The sequence below is a fragment of the Anguilla anguilla genome, chromosome 2 (assembly GCF_013347855.1).
Source record: "Anguilla anguilla isolate fAngAng1 chromosome 2, fAngAng1.pri, whole genome shotgun sequence".
Classification (NCBI taxonomy): Eukaryota; Metazoa; Chordata; class Actinopteri; order Anguilliformes; family Anguillidae; genus Anguilla; species Anguilla anguilla.
Window position 1 is genome coordinate 7,112,032 of NC_049202.1, and position 17,648 is coordinate 7,129,679.

At 45.1% G+C, this 17,648-nt stretch overlaps 1 protein-coding gene and 1 long non-coding RNA gene across 3 annotated transcripts in view; both read right to left on the bottom strand.

Annotated features, from left to right (window-relative positions):
- Nucleotides 1-17,648, bottom strand: part of LOC118220779 — a 142,359-nt gene that overhangs the window by 80,640 nt on the left and 44,071 nt on the right. Inside the window, exon 3 of one of the 2 annotated variants that reach the window (XR_004764008.1) lies at nt 16,428-16,519. The exons of the other annotated variant lie outside the window; for it this stretch is intronic. This is a non-coding gene — a long non-coding RNA (uncharacterized LOC118220779). Of the gene's footprint in view, nt 1-16,427; nt 16,520-17,648 lie in introns of those variants that run through there. 2 annotated transcript variants of the gene reach the window in all.
- On the bottom strand, nt 4,306-6,801 carry irf2bp2b (interferon regulatory factor 2 binding protein 2b). Its single transcript, XM_035404983.1, has 2 exons — nt 6,015-6,801; nt 4,306-5,542 (listed from the first exon to the last, which is right to left on the bottom strand). Exons 1-2 carry the CDS (start codon nt 6,799-6,801, stop codon nt 4,803-4,805), a joined length of 1,527 nt encoding a protein of 508 aa, XP_035260874.1. The 3' UTR covers nt 4,306-4,802.

Genomic DNA, 17,648 nt, shown 5'->3' on the forward strand with positions numbered 1-17,648 from the left:
TACGGTGCACCAGTGTTTAAATATTGGCCACGTAACTATTCTCAGTATGTATGTTGGCTCCAATCATGCCAAGCCCACTCGTACTTTGGAAGGTAACAGCACACAACTGTGTAAATATCCTCCAGGCCAAATATTTTGACGTGCTAAGAATATGAGGTGAAAAATTTTTTGGGAAGTGCATGTTTCAAGTGGGCCGGACACAGAAAGTGAGAAGAATGTTCTCCTTTCATACAAGACCTACTGTAAGTCATTAGTAAAACGTAAAAAAAAAAAAAAAAAGAAGAAAATGTCTAAGTCAATATATGAAAAATAAATGTGAGGGAAACTCGTTTACCTCTAGTCTTGTTTTCATGCATTATGTAAACACATAGTTATGTTATATGAATCGAGGCAAAATGGGTATTTCGTGCTCAAGTGAACCGTGCATGTTCTGGCATACTGAACATTTGGCTTTCTGTAGTGGTCCTTGTGAATCAGTTTAACAGCATAAACATATAATTTTGTAACAAGGCGTTTTTCATTAGTAGTTCTGATTACATAAGGGTTCCAAATGCAGCCTTCACAGCCACAAAACTCCTTGTTGCTCCTAAGAATTAAGACAGTGAGTCTGTTGCTTGATAAATTCAGACAGATTTGCAGGTTCTGATGGTCAGTCAATTTGTAAATATCAGAATGAAAATGAAATGCATAATTATATAACACTTTAAATCTACAATAATGTAGATGTGAATCTATCGCAGTTCTAATTTCTATAATGTAATAAAATATAATAGCATAACCTGTGTATATTATTATAGAACCACTCTTATTTATGCTTCTTCTGCTAGTAAAGTTTCCCTGATTGCCCCCTGTGATTGTGTCTGTCTGAGCAGCATAACTAAAAATAAAAGTTGTAGACAGGTTGCTGAAACTTAAAATAAAAACATTTCTTAGGCTGAGTCAGAAACCACGTTTTAAGGTTGCTATGACAACTCTTAAGGGTGGGAAAATAATGTAGACCATAAACTAACCATTTAAGATTATATTATTAAATATTATTATTTTCTTAGAATTAGTACTATTATAACTTGGCAAGACCTTGGAAGACTAACCTCCAAAAAGATGCAGACTCATTGCGTTTCGTAAGCCTCCCCCCCACCCCTCTTATCAAGCCATAAAAGTTCAGCGTATTGAAGCAAAATAAATAACTGGGATGGAATGGTGACAGAGGGCGAAAAAGGAAAAGGGCAGCTGTGAAAACACACAAAAGAAAAGGAAAAAAAAAAGTCCCATGATCCTCTCTGGCCACGTAACGTAACTTGAGTGGACCTATTAATCTCTGACGGCTGGCTGGGCTTCTCTCTCTCTCTCTCTTTTTTTTTCCTTCTTTCTGGAGGTGTTGAGTTTCGGTGACAGATGAAAAGGAACAGGGTCTCTGCTTGGCTGGAATTTAAAGCAGCGGCAACTGCTCCGGCATTGCAGATGAGCAGGCCGTGGAACACAACACCGTGCCCCCCTCCCTCCCTCCCTCCCGCCCCTCATCCCCCCCTCCAAAATGAACACTCAGATCCTTTCAGAGATGTGGAAGGTCTGCGCCATGCTAATTTAATACTTACCCCTGCTGCCCGTTTCACGTTTAGACTGGGCTCACTGTACTTTGCTTCTCAAGTAAACTTCTCTACTTCTGCGGCACCTGAAGCAGCCTCGGACAAATCCAATGCACTGCGTGAAACCATTTTGTTTTGATGACACTGCAGCATGTCGCCTAATGATGTTTATGCACAACAGACAGAATTGTAGCCGAATAGAAAATAGTGCTGTCGTGCAGGGGTTAAAACAGAGGTGATTCTCCACCATACACTTTTAATTAGGCTCTTAGAAAATAAGCAAGATTAATAACGCATTAAATTAAAAAATAAATAAATTTAAAAAACCTGCATTAAATCGTAATTCTCTGCCCAAGCAGCCATGAGCGCAGGCCTACGTTGGAAAGGAATGGGAAATCAAATTTTACTTCAATATTTCTAACTCTAACACTTCCAACAATCACAAAAACACATAATATAAAAATATAATATAATATTTAAACTTTTGCCGCTCAATCAAAATGAATCAGAACGAATCACCAACCATCTTCACCCTGACAATTTTCCAAAAATATATATTTTAAAAGGCAAAACAAAGCAGTTACTGTTACTACCGTTTAGTTTTGAAACGGGGCATTACTCAGTGCGTTAATGAATGCGTCTCTCTTCCGTTAAAATAATAGTGTTAATAGCGGGTCCTGTGATTTATGGACAGGCAAGGGTTAACTAAGCAAACTCTGCCTGAGGGGTTAACGCATGTGAACGTCGGTAAAATACCGGCTCCATTCATTTCCGCGTGCTGTATAATCAACCTTGAACAGCAGAAGGCGTGTAGAGCGCTCTGTTCCCGCACCGTGATAGGAGGGAATGTGACTCAGGAATTCCATGGACATGCACGTGATCAGTCACGGTTTTTTTTTTTTTTTGTGTGTAGGCTAGTATATATAGGCTATTATTTCTCAACGTTAGCGTTTTAGTCGTACCTCAGCGTGTACTGCAGTCCAAGGTAACACCGTGACCAAGAGACCTTGTGCATTATTGTGCACATAAATGTACAAAGGACACGGCCTAAGTCCCACACTGAAAGGCCTTTAATCTAAAAGAGGCCCAACTCGTGAAACAGTGTGTGGTAAACATGTATGCTAACTAAATTAGTTTTGGTTTTTTTAAATTGAAAAAATAAAAAGAGTAGTTCAGACAGAACTGGAGAAAACATAATTATGCGAATGGCGGCACTGGTTTACCTCATCTCCTAAAAAGCACCACAAATTATTTTATCCAATAATCTTTTATTTGATTAAGGAATAATATTAAAATGATTTTTAAATCACCATTTCCATTTTGCCTGCATCTACAGCTGAACTGCTGTTTTTGTTCTTTTTTCTTTTTTCCAAACCAGAAATAAATATTTAAAATAACTCCATGTGCTTTTGTATTTCTCATTAAATAGGCTACTTCAGGTAAAAAACCCAGCCTGCATCACAGGCTCAGAAGAGCTGCATTGCCTTGGTTTATTAAAAAATAAAAAAACATCTTACTCTGCATCTCATTGCCAGTGGCATCCAATAATGTCTGACAGCTGAAGTAAGCAAATTTTTTTATCCAGGGATAATGACTTACACAATGGCGTCACTCACAAATTTTTGCAAAGTAATCATTGTTTGCATTGCACCTCATGCTTTCATGGTTTGCAAACGGGCTGCTGGGGTGGGGAAGGGGGGGGGGGGGGGGGGGGGTGCAAATCCTTAAATTTATGTTGGTTGGGCTGTACAGTTCTGGCTTCAAAAATTGCAAGGAAACTATTCTTTGGCCATTCCATTTGGAATTCCTAAATATCATAAAACACTTTCCCTATCAAATTAACCACACACGATTTAACGTGGCAGCTAGGCTCTCCAAACAACTTCTTTTTTTAAAGCTGTCGGGAGAGGGGGAAAAAAAAAAAAAAAAAAACACGGAATGACTGACTGTTTAAACTGAACTACTCCACCCGTATCGGAGGCAAAACTCATACCTGGAAAAACGGAGAGAAAACTGTTTAATCACTGCAGCTGCCCCTTGGTTACGAGTGACTAAACTCAGCTAGTAACCTAAGAGTCGGCCAAAGCCAAGGAGAGGAAAAGGGGCGAGAAGCAGGAATGGACGTAACCTACTTAAATACACAGCATGAGCAATCCCTATTCAGGCTTCCTTCCAGCGAACGACTAAGCCCCTGGATGTTTTGTGTACAGCACAAGAGCGCGCTCACAACGCAGCGTCAAATAAGACGACCAAACGAAACTGCCAGGTCGAAAACTGGAAAGACAGACCTGTAGAGCCAACAGTGCTGATTTAAGCATGTTTGCGCAAACCGCCCGTCCCGTCCAACCGCCCCCCCACCACCACCACCGCCGCCACCTCCACCACCACTACTACTTTAGGTTTTAGAACGTAAAGCGCTTAAAGGACAAGGAGGAGAAAAAAAAAACAAAGTTGTGTGTTAAGATAACGACCGATGTCACGACAAATGACCTCTGTGAGCCAGCTGGAGCGTTAGCGCTGCGTGCTAAGAGTCGGCGCCTCAAGGTCAGTTTTGACCCTGCTCGTTTTACCACTTATCCCAACGACTCTCCCACTGCTCGCAGTCCCACGCTGTAAAACCAACTGCATCACCTACACCCCCGCGATTAGCAACGAGAACGCGGCTCGCCTGCCGCCTCAACCAAACGCAGAGAATAAATAAGCAATCACAGACACTAAGTTATTATTACAAGGTCAGAAATTGTATTTGGCAATTTTTTTTTTTTTTTTTAAACAAGTGCATAACAAGTACAGCTAGAAGCATTTTTCAGTTTTGCCAAGTGCTCGTAGAGTAGCATTAGTCACATTCTATGTTTAACAGGAACTGCCACCAGACCTAAAAGTACATCGATAATTTGCCTTTTTTTAACATCAACAAAAAAAGGAGGAAAAAAAGTAGTCCATTATAATGAGTACATACCTTTATCTTCAAAAATATAGAAACACAATGTATTCAAAAATCAAAAATTATACAGCCATGTTTTTTTTTTTGTCTTTTTTTTATTTTTTATTTTGTTTTTTACGAAGTGTATACTTCCCTTCCGTCCAATATGTACAAGTCCATTTCAGCTCTTTTTATCTGTTTGGATGGTATGCCATGTAAATTTATATGTATATATACGTTTGTTTTTTTGTTTGTTTTTGTTTGTTTAAAAAAAAAAAAAAATGCTAATAAAGTTAAGGGTCCCTCTCCTTTTTTACTTTGACATCTCCCGCCAGAATGGTGGCTATCTCGCCTTGCATGAAGGCCCAGGGCACGTTGGAGCCGACCAGGGGGCACTTCTCCCCGCTGGGACAGTACACCTCCCCCGTGGCCCCCTGCTGCTTGATGCTCTCCCGGGAGCAGGGGAAGCAGAACTTGTGGGACGGCACCGAGGGGCACTGGACGAAGTGCGTGTCCTCCAGCCTCTCGTGACAGAGGGTGCAGCAGAGCGGGACGCTGCTGGGCACAGAGGAGTCCGGAATGCTTTGCGGGGGCGCCTGCTCCAGGCCCGGGACGTGGGGGGCGCCTCCCCCCACCATCCCGCCGGGGCCCTCGCGGTGGGCCAGCCGCCGCTGGCTCATGGAGGACGGGGAGAGGGGGCTGCTGCTGTTCCGGCGGGTGGTGGAGTGCACCTGGGCGGCGTCCTTGGGCGAGCTGTTGCCCCCGGCGTTGTCGGCGGCCATGATGAGCGCCGCCATGGGCGACTGCCCGTTCTGGGCGCCCTCGCCCGGCGGGGAGGTGCGGGAGTGCGGGGATATGGTGGAGGGCGGCGTGGGGAAGCCGGGGGGCGCCCCCGTCGGGGGCATCTTCAGGACCTCGGCGGACGGCGGGAGCCACGGCTGGCCCCCCTCGCCGTTCAGCTTGGCCGGGCCGCCATCGCCATCAGGCTCCGGCGACGCTTTTCTCTTCATGTTTCGGGGGTGCTTTCCTCTCTCTGGAAGGGGGGGGGGGGGGGGGGGTAAGGGGTGGGGGGGGGGTGGTTTAAGAGCGTTAAGGCAACGTGTAAGCTCAGTGTTTTTAAGGTGCTACCAAAACTGCACTACTCGTGACAAGCGCACACGCAACTCGAAATGTCAGGATGACTTCACGCTACGTTCGTTCTGCAGACACACTCCTCCTGAGCGACTTGCAATGCAAAAGGCAAAAAAATGCAAGTGCACACGAGTTGTGTGTGCAGCAGTGACGTACTAACAAATCAGAACTGCAAAAAATGTTTTTGTTTCAAAGCAAGCAAAACTAAACGGCTCACATGCATTCAAATCCTCCTAACACAGACTAAATAAACAGAAGTAGCCCTCTGCACTTTTTTTTTTTTTTTTTTGCAGCAGGCTGACTCATGGCGTAAGACTGACACCCCTGTCTCTTGCTCACGGATAACCAGACATGCATAATTTTTTTTTTTTTACCTGATTTGGAGATTGTGGCGCTGGGCTCGTATCCCATCACTCTTTGCTGCATGGCCGTATGCTCTTTCTTGTACCTGCTGTCGAAAGTATGCAGCGCCATTAAGTCCCTGACCGTTTTCCCCTTGTTCATCCAATCCTCAGCCCTCTTGTGACCGTCGCTGAGGTCCGATAAACTGTGCTTGTCTTTCATGTCCTCCGGCCGCTTGGCGCCGAGCTCGCTCGGGCTCGGTGCCGTTAACGTGCCGGGGATCCCCATTTGTGCGGGTCTTCCGTTCAGCGCGTGTACGGGGGGCATGTTCCCGTTAACCAAAGGCACTAAGTTTGGGGGAACCGTGCTAGTCCTGCGAGGGTTGGGGCTCTGTCTGTTCAGCTCCGGAGGGTCGTCTGGTTTTGGAAATCCGTTCGGAACAGGAATGCCGTTCGCCTGCCTCCCCGACTGATACTCTGGACCTAATCTCGGCGGTCTGTCGGAGGTTAGGGGATAGCGATCCAGGGGCTGTGGCGGCCGTGATCCGGGATCTCCAGGCGTGTGGTTGATCGACTGCATCTCTTTACCCGAGAGTTGCGGTTTCCCTGGAAGAGAAGATCTTCCCTCCTGTAAGCCATGAGCCCGTTTTAATTGCCGGGCAGTCTCAATCACAAACTCGATACGGTCGGCTCCTTCATAGTTGACACATCCTCGACAGACGGGCTCGGTAAAATCCCAGATCATAGCCCACGGCATGCGGGGCAAGTCACATAAATAACATGACTGCCTTCTCGAAGCAGCAACCGCCGCGGACGACATCGCTTTCGCCAAAAAGTGTGGAAAATAAAACTTCTCCAAATGCCCTCCACCGATTTGCTTGTATTTTTAAGTAAGAAAAACAGGCACAGAAAAGTTTTTTTGTTGTATTTTCCCTCCCGACGGCAGCAACAACAATTAAGTTACAAACAGAAGTTCATGGCAGTGTGTACTTTACAACCGTGCGCCTCTATCTATCTCTCCCACTACTACGCTGCGAGCTCAATGTGGAGCGGTGACGTCATCGCCGACACTAAACTTGTGCTTCCAGCTCCAGTTCTATTTACTTGATTCTTCGACAACCCCCCTCTAGCGCATGCTCTCTCTCACCGTCTCTGCCCCCTTTTTCAAAAAATCAATTGAACTGGTGCCAGGAATACAACTGCTTACTCCGGACCAAGCAGAAAAGCCAAATATTGCAAAAAGAGGGTTACTAACATTGTTCTTCTTTGTATCTGTATGTGTTTTTAATATCTACAGCCTATACATGCATCGATATCAGGTGGTATTAGCTAAATACCGTTTTTTAGCGCGCATATTTTTTTAAATATCGCTTCGGCTAACACTAAGCAAGGAAACCGTTACCGTATACAGTCTAAATATAACTAATAATTGATATAAATCCCAGTTTTTGAACGGATGACAATTGATACACTAATTCCCAAATCATTTGTACCGTGTAAAACATGAATCCGTTGGTTAAAAATAGACCAAAAACCTGTGCAAGCTATGAACTTCGTGTGTAGATGAAATCGCTGTCGGACAACAACGTGTTAATGCCCTTTAAGCAACCAGACTCTACCAGTAGCGTCACCAATGTTCTCCAGTTCCCGACTACTCCACGCATGCTCACTAGTGACTGTATGTAATTGGCACTTCGAGCCCCATTTAGCAAATCCACATTCCAGTAAGAATGCCACCGCTGCGTCACAAAGTTTACAGCCCTCAGCCAACCATGCTAAAACAGCTCATGTTACCAAGGCAAATGGCGTCCTTTCTTTTTTTTCTCCTGCACATTTACGGGGAGGTAAAACATGGGACTTTTATTCATGTAACAATACTGGATACGTTTTTTTTTCGTAAACCGTGGACGGTTGTCGAGGGTATTTAAAAACACGAAACCGTCGGGATGATTCAGATTTCAAATAAGATTCCATTTTGTGTAGTCATGTAGGTTAGACCATTAATTGTTACATAACTGCTGTTTTCATACTTCGGGACTTTGCTGAGTGACATCAGCTGTGCCGTGACGAATGATACAACAAAATATACACGTTTTATGCGATACAGGGCATGGCTGGGGGAAGTCGTCATTCAGACTAACATTAAAGTAGCCTATTTTAGAGCAGCTTGCGTCTTTTTTTATTGGAGAGGAAACCAAAGCAAAGGACGTTGAATTTGAATTTAACTGACTACGATCAGGCCCGATTCACAAATTTAAACACCCCAGATTACATTTGGATCACTATAACAACGCAGCTAAACGGTAGGCTACTGCAGGTTCTGAAACTCGGGATGCGTAAAATGCCGTTTGCATTCGGGTTCTCTGCAGCGACTAGGGGGGATTTCCAAATCAAAAGATAGCAACAGGTCTGGCTGTTTTTAAACCGCACGGGCGCAGATGTGCAAACCGTGCTTCCATAAATCTCTCTCCAGCGCGTGAACAGACCTCGTGAGACTGGAGTTACTGCAAGCAGGCCAGTCAGCAGCGCTGTTTTCAATTTCACCGAGTGGGCTGACCTATCGCAGTAACATATAGCCACGAATACTCCTTATATTTAACCGTGAGGAATATGCTTGCTCAGTTGTAAACATGTATTTTTAGATTCGCTATTATTATCAGTAGTAGCCTAGCTAGCTTGCAAGTGCTGTATTCCTAACAGCTTAAGCCCAAGAGAAGACACCAAACGATGATTCTGAACTACAATTATTTTTAGTCATTGTTTTGCCAGGATCTTTAGAGGTAGAGTGAGAATTACTTATTTTGTTGTTACTGGACGAAGCAACGGAAGACAATTTGGCAGAGTCATTAAAAATGTGACTAATTTAAAGTGGTAGTCGTCTGGATAAATTCGTATACTGCAGCTACCTTCATTTTTGGCGTGAGGAGACATAAATCAACGGGTAATGTGTTTTCTCACTCCGTCGCATTAGTTGGTCATCGTACAGATTGCCCACAGAGGTTGCAGCGTTCGATTCCCCGGGTGAGGCAATGCGTCTAAAATCTGCAGACACAAAGCAGGATTTGTTTTTGCAAACCCATCTGACGACGTCTGAAAGAGGAAGTATGTTTAGTCACGTACCAGCTTACCTCGCCCATCCGTTGAACAACACGCTAAATCTCTTGGCCTCCGGCCAAAGAACATGGACATGCGCGTCAGCGTTAAGGCTGTTGCTTGACAGACGACCGAAATCAGACCATTGCCGTGCAAACGCAAATGCGCAGTTTAATATACAAAGACACTTTGCAACAGTGCGAAACGATGTAACCACAAATTAAATATGTTGGGTTAAAAATAAAAGAATAAAGTACAATTTTAGTATGCTCATGTGATATGTATGTCACATTTTTTTTAAATTTAAAGTCTATTGTATTTATACTTTCATAGTCAACAATTACAGCCCTGACTCACACCGAACTGCACAATACGTCCTCCACATGGTCGGTATCAGTGAGCGTGTCAGTAAAGAATCCAGTGCTGACATCACGGTTTCAGCTTCAAATTGTAACAGACAAAAGAGCGTTCTATGCAAACAAAAGGGGCTGCATTTCTCTTCAGAAGACTCGGTGTTTTATCTCGCTAGTAGGCTACCATTTGTGTAGCGATGGCTGTCAGTGGATAATAATAATAACAACAACAATAACCGGCTGTCAGTGGATAATAATCATAACAACAACTATCTATTTTTATTTTAAATTGAAACGCTCGAAGTGTTTTACATGGACAGCTTGGTGAATAACGTGCCTGCCAGACTTGTGTGGTGTCACGGACTGCTGTGAGCTTTTGTATCAGTTTTAATTCATCGCCTGAATCTGAACGGAATTGACAACCCCAAACCGATAAACCCAGAAGCCGTGTGTGTCTCCTTTCACTGCCGTTTTCACTCGCTACTCTCTGCATCTGCTGTGTCACGAGACGCCCCCCTGCGTGTTCTCCCACTCGCAAGAATATTCGGCGACAGACCAGAGCGTTTGGCGACTGGAAAATTTTTCCTTGTGGTGCATACGAGGTGAAATAGTTATAATCACTGGATCCTTTGTTTCGATACAGCTAAAGGTTGCAAAATCATGGGAACAGCAAGGGAAAAAAGGGTTTCATTTTGCATAATATGTTGCCTTAGGTAAGTATAATTTAGCAAATGGCATTCAGGTGACACATTTATGTCTAACACATACTTGCGATCGGACTTTTTGAAAGATGGAGATAATCACAAGGCATTTCCTTGTACGGTTGAATGAAATGACATACTTAGTGTGATCACCGTCATCTTTCCCAGTATAGAAAATGCATACATTCATAAACGTTGCTCTGGGTGTCGGCGTGTAATCAGGACATCAGCATTATGTTCAACGTTTACATTTCGCTCCACTACCAGGGTCAGAAAGTCATCGTTATCACAAGCGGCAGAGAGAGGCAGAGAGCGAGAGAGAGAGAGAGAGAGAGGCCGTCTCTTCTTGTCGTGACTGATTGTGGACACCGGACTTTGGGATTACTGAACCCTGTCATGTGCATGTTCTTTCCCGAAGACCCGCCCCTCACCCCACCGCTGAGTGTGTCTGACATGACATCTGGGTCTTTTGCGTGACATCAGACGCGAGAGACATCTGTACTGTGTGTGAACCGTGGATATGAAAGGCCTGACCTGCTAAGATTGCGGCTAAGCTATTTTTAAAGAGCATGGAGTGGGGAAAATTATATAATACAGTGAGGCTAAAGGGGTAAACCTCTGCCAAAAAAAATCCCACTTAATTTTAGTGATGAATCGTATGTACAACCATGATATTACATAACATATTACTAATATATTAGTCAAAGTAAGTCATGTGATATGGACTAGACTTAGCACTTTGAAGAGTAGGTTTTTTTTTTTTTGGATTTCCCCCCCCCCCCCAAAAATTCTAAGTCGGTGTTCTAGAACTCCATTGCTTTCAATTACCAGTTGTGATCGTCATATCAGCAGTAGAACGTTCAACTAAGAACATTATAATCAAATATTTGTGATTGTACACCTTAAAGGGTTAAGAGGGGCTGTCCTAATGCACAGGCGTTGGGGCCTTTCACTTCCCTTCTCTAGCCAGATGGTTACTGCAATTTCTGTCATATGAGGTCACTTCCTATGTCGTTCAAAATTTACACCATAGAACACGTATGTCCTATGTCCAAAAATATGTCCAGGCTGACCTCTAGAGAGGCATTGCACAATAACTCAAATTCCTTACTTCCTATGGCTGGCTATGACAGGCGTTATGACATGCTTATAACAACCTTGTTGGATTTATGGCATTTAGTTCCATGTAAAATGTTAACAGGGTTTATGATATCTATATCTTACAATGGAAAAGAAAGCCAGCTGAGCCTTGGCATTACATGAACATAATGTTATGTTCTGACGTTATTTTCTGGATTTAGTTTTTTTGCTCGTATACAAAACCTATCCAGGGGACTTTTCATATAGTAGGTTAGACTCTGATGTCATAGACTATCAGGTGCAGGTCACTGTACTTTTCCAAGTTCATGTAGTCAGATGGCTTCCCCTTGTTGCCAAGTAACCCCCCCCCCCCCCCCCCCCCCCCCCGTTCTGTCTAAGACTCTCCTGTAAGCTGCTAATGAAGAATGGGAACATCCCTTCCTCACGACAGTTGCTCTGCTTTTGAAGAAGAGGAGAAACAAACAGGAGGCCCAGCCAAACCCCCCTTCCCCCTTCCCGCCCCCCCCCATATCACCTGGCTTATTGTTGATGGCAGCAACCTGCGGATTACCCGTGTAACACAGTAGGTTGCACAACACCCGCACCCCTGGAACCTGAGACCTGTGTGCTATGGAAAGGTAAGGTCAAAGGTCAGGTTGCCCCACCTTGGCCGTGCGGGGTGCTGATGAGATCGGCAGAAGAGCTTAAGCGGGTTACCCTGGCAACCCCGGTCTCTAATGTTACCAAGGACACAGAAGTGGGCTCATTGTCCCACCACAATCTCTGGGGATAAGTGGTTGGCACATAAAAAAAAAAATCCCCCCCAAGTGTGTGTGCCTGCAGGAGGAGGGTTCCAGAGTTTTGGAAGAGATTCCCTCTCCACTTCTCGAGAACCACTCTGCACTCTAGCTAGCTAGCCAGCCGGGATAACAAGCATGCCGCGCAACCATTTTGACCTACAACCCAGCTGAATTTTAATATTGGCTAGGTGACAAGTGACGGCAAACCTAGCATGAAGCTGGCTTGCATTCTAACCTGGTTTCAGAGGGCCTGGGAAGACGCTATGTCTACACTGCGTGACCACACCGTTTTGAAAAGCAAGACAGAGCAAGGGACGTAATTGAGTTATTGTTTCATGCAATTTTTAAAAAATAAATGTAATGACAAAAATAACCAGAATTCGTGCTAATCTGTATGGTACAAAAAATGTTTTCATAGAATTAACCTGAGTTTTGCATATGCATCGTACATTATTTTCCAATAGCGAGACAGCCCGTCGTGATTTATCCCTTACTAAATTCATTTTTCACTGGATTGGCACATATTGTCATAACCCTGCTTACATCAACAAGTGGACCTTGACTCCACAGAAATTTGTAGTGCATTACAGCAGTCGGCCGCTCCTGAGTGAATAAAAATGTTTGCTTTACCGTCCGTGGACCTGCCAAATGATCAGACCTGATTCGTGTCAAGGTGACCTTTGAGCCAGGAGCCTGAGCCACGCTGCAGACAGCAGTGACATACGACGCAGAGAATTTACTCTCTCGCGAGCGGTCGACAGGAGCGACCAAAACAATGTAGCGTTCGCCACATTGCAGCAACACACACGGTGAATTGCTAAGTCTTTTATTATTTATATGAATACCACTGCAGTCGTCGGTTGACGCATGCTGTTCATGACAAGCAGGCTAGGAGACTTTCAGGCACACGCTGGTTTACATTTAAAGATGTCCCTTGCTTGTATTAGTTTAACAGCAAACATGAGGGACAACTGATGATTCTATTAAAGAATCTGCTTGTCAGGAGGCATGCATACGCACGTGTGTGTGGTATATTTTCAGGAGGTCAGGTGACCAATGGTCTGTCAGGGCTCACATATCCACAGACATTGGTAGTTTGGTCCATTTTATTAGCCTCTCCCAAAGTTCTTTCATCCCACGTTCAGACACCATGACACTGTAAGGTGACTATGTGTCACCCTTCCTGAAACAGTGCCACTTAAAATGCAATGTCATGCATAACAAAGTGGAATTGTGCAAAACTGCACAAGTATATCTACATTTTACTTTTCTTTTAAGGGGGGGGGGGGGACTTTGTCATACAGGTTAAAAATGGTTTATTTGGATGAACTAAAAGTTTTACAGTGCTCAGCTAAAGGAAATTGAACATATTTCTTTTGTCGCAGGTCTGCTGGTTACCGGTTTCCACATGTCGACGAAGTGTTGCAGGTACAAAACAATAACACACAACTGAGCCGTGACTGAACAAACATTTACCATTTCTCCTCCGGCGCCGGTAACCACTGTACCGCTGGCCGCAATCGCATTTTTCTTTCTGCCTTTCTTTTTTATTTTTATTTTTTGATGGGTCTGCGTTTCTGGCAGGAAAGAGTTACCATGGCTACGTCTCTCTTATCAGGATACCCCAAGCGACACGCCGCATCCTGTTTACTGCCAATGCCGTTTCCCCCGCTGCAGTTTTACAACTCAGCCTCAGCCTCGGCCTCAGGCCCGCAGACTGTAGAAAAATAGCCCTGGCCCCCCCGCTGCAGAGGGGGAAGTTGTATTTCTCAGGTCACTTCCTGTAGAGAGAGAGAGAATAACCGTTTCCTTGCCTGAACGGTTACTCGTCTCGCATGTTTGTGTTTGTTTTTTTTTTTTTGTGGGTTTTTTTTTGTGTGTGAGTTTGTATCTGTTGAAGTTGGTAACGCTTGTTGGCACAAGCGACGTAACGTTTTAGCACAAGGGGGGTGGGGGGGGGGGGGGGGGGTCACCGCTTTGCACCCAATATGCTGCGGCTCTGTTTAGTCAAGCCTAACCCAGTGCACGCACAATGAATTGCTAAATCACTTCCTGTTCCTTTGTACTTTCGTTTTTGAGACTCACAGGCCTATTTTTTTATTTTCTCTGCAAAAATGAATGCAGCGCTACTGATGTTGCGCAACACACCTCGGTGGGTCACAAGTGACCACAGTTCACTGTGAGCGAGAAACACCACAACCGGCACTGTCTCTGACACTCTGGCTTTCAGGCTATAAATTAATCTGCGTTTTACAACCAGTAGCTGACTTGAGGGGAAAATGAGGGGATCAATATGTGACAAAGAAGCAGTCAATGTGCAGAAAACAAAAAACAAACAAAAAAAAATGTTCCTGCTAATGTAAAACACTCAATCTCTTTCACATTCGGATTGAACGTACAGATTTTATGACTGGAGTGGGCTGTAATTTAAAGACAGTAGCAAAAAAAATAAACATAGAAAATGAGCAAAAAATAAAAATAGCCAGGAAATACTCTTCCACAGAATATTAGTACAAAAGGCTTGCCTGGATGCCATTTGCAGTGTTCAGCACAGGCATGCACGCACAGCTCTAACGTGACAAAACAGCTGCTGACAATAATTATAAAATGGAAGGAGGAAAGGGCTAAAATAACTGTGTGTGTGTGTGTGAGAGAGACAGAGGGGAAAAACTAGCGCTGGATGGCTAGCATCTGGAGGCGGGAGGGAGGTGATGTCACTGGGGCACAGAGAGGAGACGAGAGAAAAACAAGTCCCTCTCTTATTCTAATCCTCTTCCTAGGGCCAGAGGGTGGGGGGGGGGGGGGGGGGAAGAGAGGGAGGCTGGCACACCGCCAACGCAAGGGATGCTGGGAAACTGTAAAGGATGCCAGGCGAGCCTTGCCGCCAACATTAGAAGCTCACATCTTTGTTCTCAGAAACCTGGTGTCCTGCCAAAGGCCTCATTTAAGCGTTGCAGTATGGCTACGCTGGATGTAGGCCAACTCCTGAGAGCGTGCTGCGCTATCCTCTCTTCTCTCCTCCTCTCCCCCCCCCCCCCCCCCCGCCCCGGCCCCCGCCGTCACTCCCCCCTCCTTCCCGCACCCTCCTCTCTCACTCCCTCCCCGAGCTCCCTCTTTTTTCCCTTCTGTTTTTTTTTTTTTTTTTTTTTTTGTAGCTTCAAAGGCTTTGCGCCAAACATTCAGTGGTTGCTATGGCAGCGGAAAAGTGGAACATAAAAAAGAAAAAATAAAACCCAGTAATGAGTCACCCCTGGATCCAGATGCAGCACATGTGCAGGCACAAAAAAATCACCACCACCCCCTGCCCCCTCCCAACCCCGATAAGGGTTGCCCGTAAGAAAGGAAGAAGAAGAAAAATATCATCAAAACAGAAACATAATAAAACTGGGTGGGTGGAGGGGGGGGCAGATCGAGCCTGAGACTGCAGTTTAATCTGAAACAAATATACAAAGCTTCTCCTTCACTGGATTGTAGTAGAGTACACAGAGTAAACTGCTAAGGCAAAGCTGAGAGAATTTGAAGAAGGAAAAAAAAAAAAGCTGCAATCTGAATACAGCCGAGGGCAGAAGTGCCAAACCTTCACCCCCCTTCCCCCTTTTTTCACTAATAAGACACAGGAAACTCCCCATTAATAAATCACAGACAGGAAGTGTTAGCTTCGTAGCACCGGGGTTGTAGAACGTAATGAGATTTCTGTGGTTTCTTCATGAAGAGGAAAAAAAAAAAAAGCGTTGTTTCAGTTTACGGTACCGTGCCATGTAATGTGTAGCTTTAGAGCTACGCCGCTAGGCCCAGGCACAGAAGCCCTCAATTCGCATTAAATTAAAAAGAAAAAAAAACAAAAAAAACATCAGGTAATACGTCAAACTATAAAAAAGTTACAAGCAGTACAAAGTGGGTCCGTGGACTTCAAGGCTACATTCGCAAATAAACGTGGCCCGCGAAGCGTGTGAAAGGACGTTTCGGACACGCTCCGCGGAGCACGCCGAAATGCGCTTTGTGCCCGCGACAGCGCCAGGCCGGCTTCTCCCTCCAAACGAGTGCCATTCATGTGTCCGCCCACCTCTCTCCTCATCGCACGCACGCGAAATCAGGCTACATTCAGCCTTCAACCCCCCCCCCCCCCCCCCAGCCGCCGTAGCCATAAGCTAGAGATAAAAAAGCCAGCTATGGTGGAAAGTGTTGTTTTGAGATTGCTGTCCGATAGCGTTTCAGACAGTCGTCCCCCCCCGCCCCACCTTTCTCTGCAGCGTGGGTGCGTACAGGTAAACACGCAGTTAATGTTTTACACGGCGCGTCTGACAAACAGCCCCGGCTCGGCTGTTTACTCTCCAGAAAGATGGCGGTAGAGGTGTTGCCGGCAGGCCGGCAGGTAGGCAGGTACACGCAGCGCTACGACGGACGGGGACTTACGACATCGTCCCGAAGTTCGGGCGGGAGCGTCGCGGGGCTCTCGTTTACGCGCCGTTACTAAGAGGCCCGGGCGCTGGTCCCGCTGCGCGAGGTGGGACCTGAAAAATAAAAATAAATAAAAAAGGGCTCAGAACAGGAACGACAGACAGGCCCGACGAGGCTCGACACAGGCCGGTCTCTCATCTGCTTTCAGTGATGTTATTAAAACACGCACACATACACACATACAGACAACACACACACGTGCACACACAACGCATACACACAAAACATGCGCGCACACACACACAAACAGGCTGCCTTGCATGGCAGCCTTTCGCCGTTGAGTGAATGGGTGAATAAGAGGCATCAATTGTAAAGCGCTTTGGGGATATAAATATATAGATAAAAGCATTTGAATAAATGTATTTAGCACGTGACCATGTACAAATGTCAGCGGGTCTTTGAAATGTTCTGTGTGTCACTGTACACTGTAAGCCTACTTATAAAGATCTGTGACCAGCCACTGGCACAGATTATGCTTATGGTTCCTATACAAATGGACCAATTAACAGTGGCTGCTCAAGGGGAGCTCATTTTACAGGAAGTAGACTGAGAGAGACAAAGTTTTCAATGGTTCACAGAGGAGGCGTTTTCACAAGCCTTGACAAATCACATTAAAAAAAAAAAAAAAAATGCATTTTTTGTAACAAATTTTTTGTCTTTGCGCATTTCCGCACACAAATTCTGATGGAAATGTGAAATCACAGAGAAGCCTTTATGAAAACGACTCTGTGGTCCCGACCCCTCCAGGGAAGATCTTTTGTCTTCTTTATTTATTTATTTTTCCTGTTTTACATGACCAGTTAGGCTTGTTGCGCCACCCGTTCCCCCCCCCCCCCCCCGGGTAACCGACGCAAATGGGCCTCACATGGCAGCCAAGATTAACGCCGTCAACTTGCAGCAAGCTGGCGCAATGATGTAACCCAACCATTCGCCTCGAGCGAGAAACTGCGAGTGGCGTGGCGGGTTGCGTAACGTCTGGACGAACCCGTTTTTCGCGACTTTCAGAGAATCCGGTTGGCTGCTTGCGGACAAGAGCTGTCATGCAATTCATCATACTGGCAGAGGTCCCATTTACAAGATGATAAGTCAGGCCTTCCCTGGTCCAAACTACTACTACTACTACACACACACACACACAAGGATTTTTGTAAGTTGCTTTGGCTAAAAGAGCCTGCCAAAAGA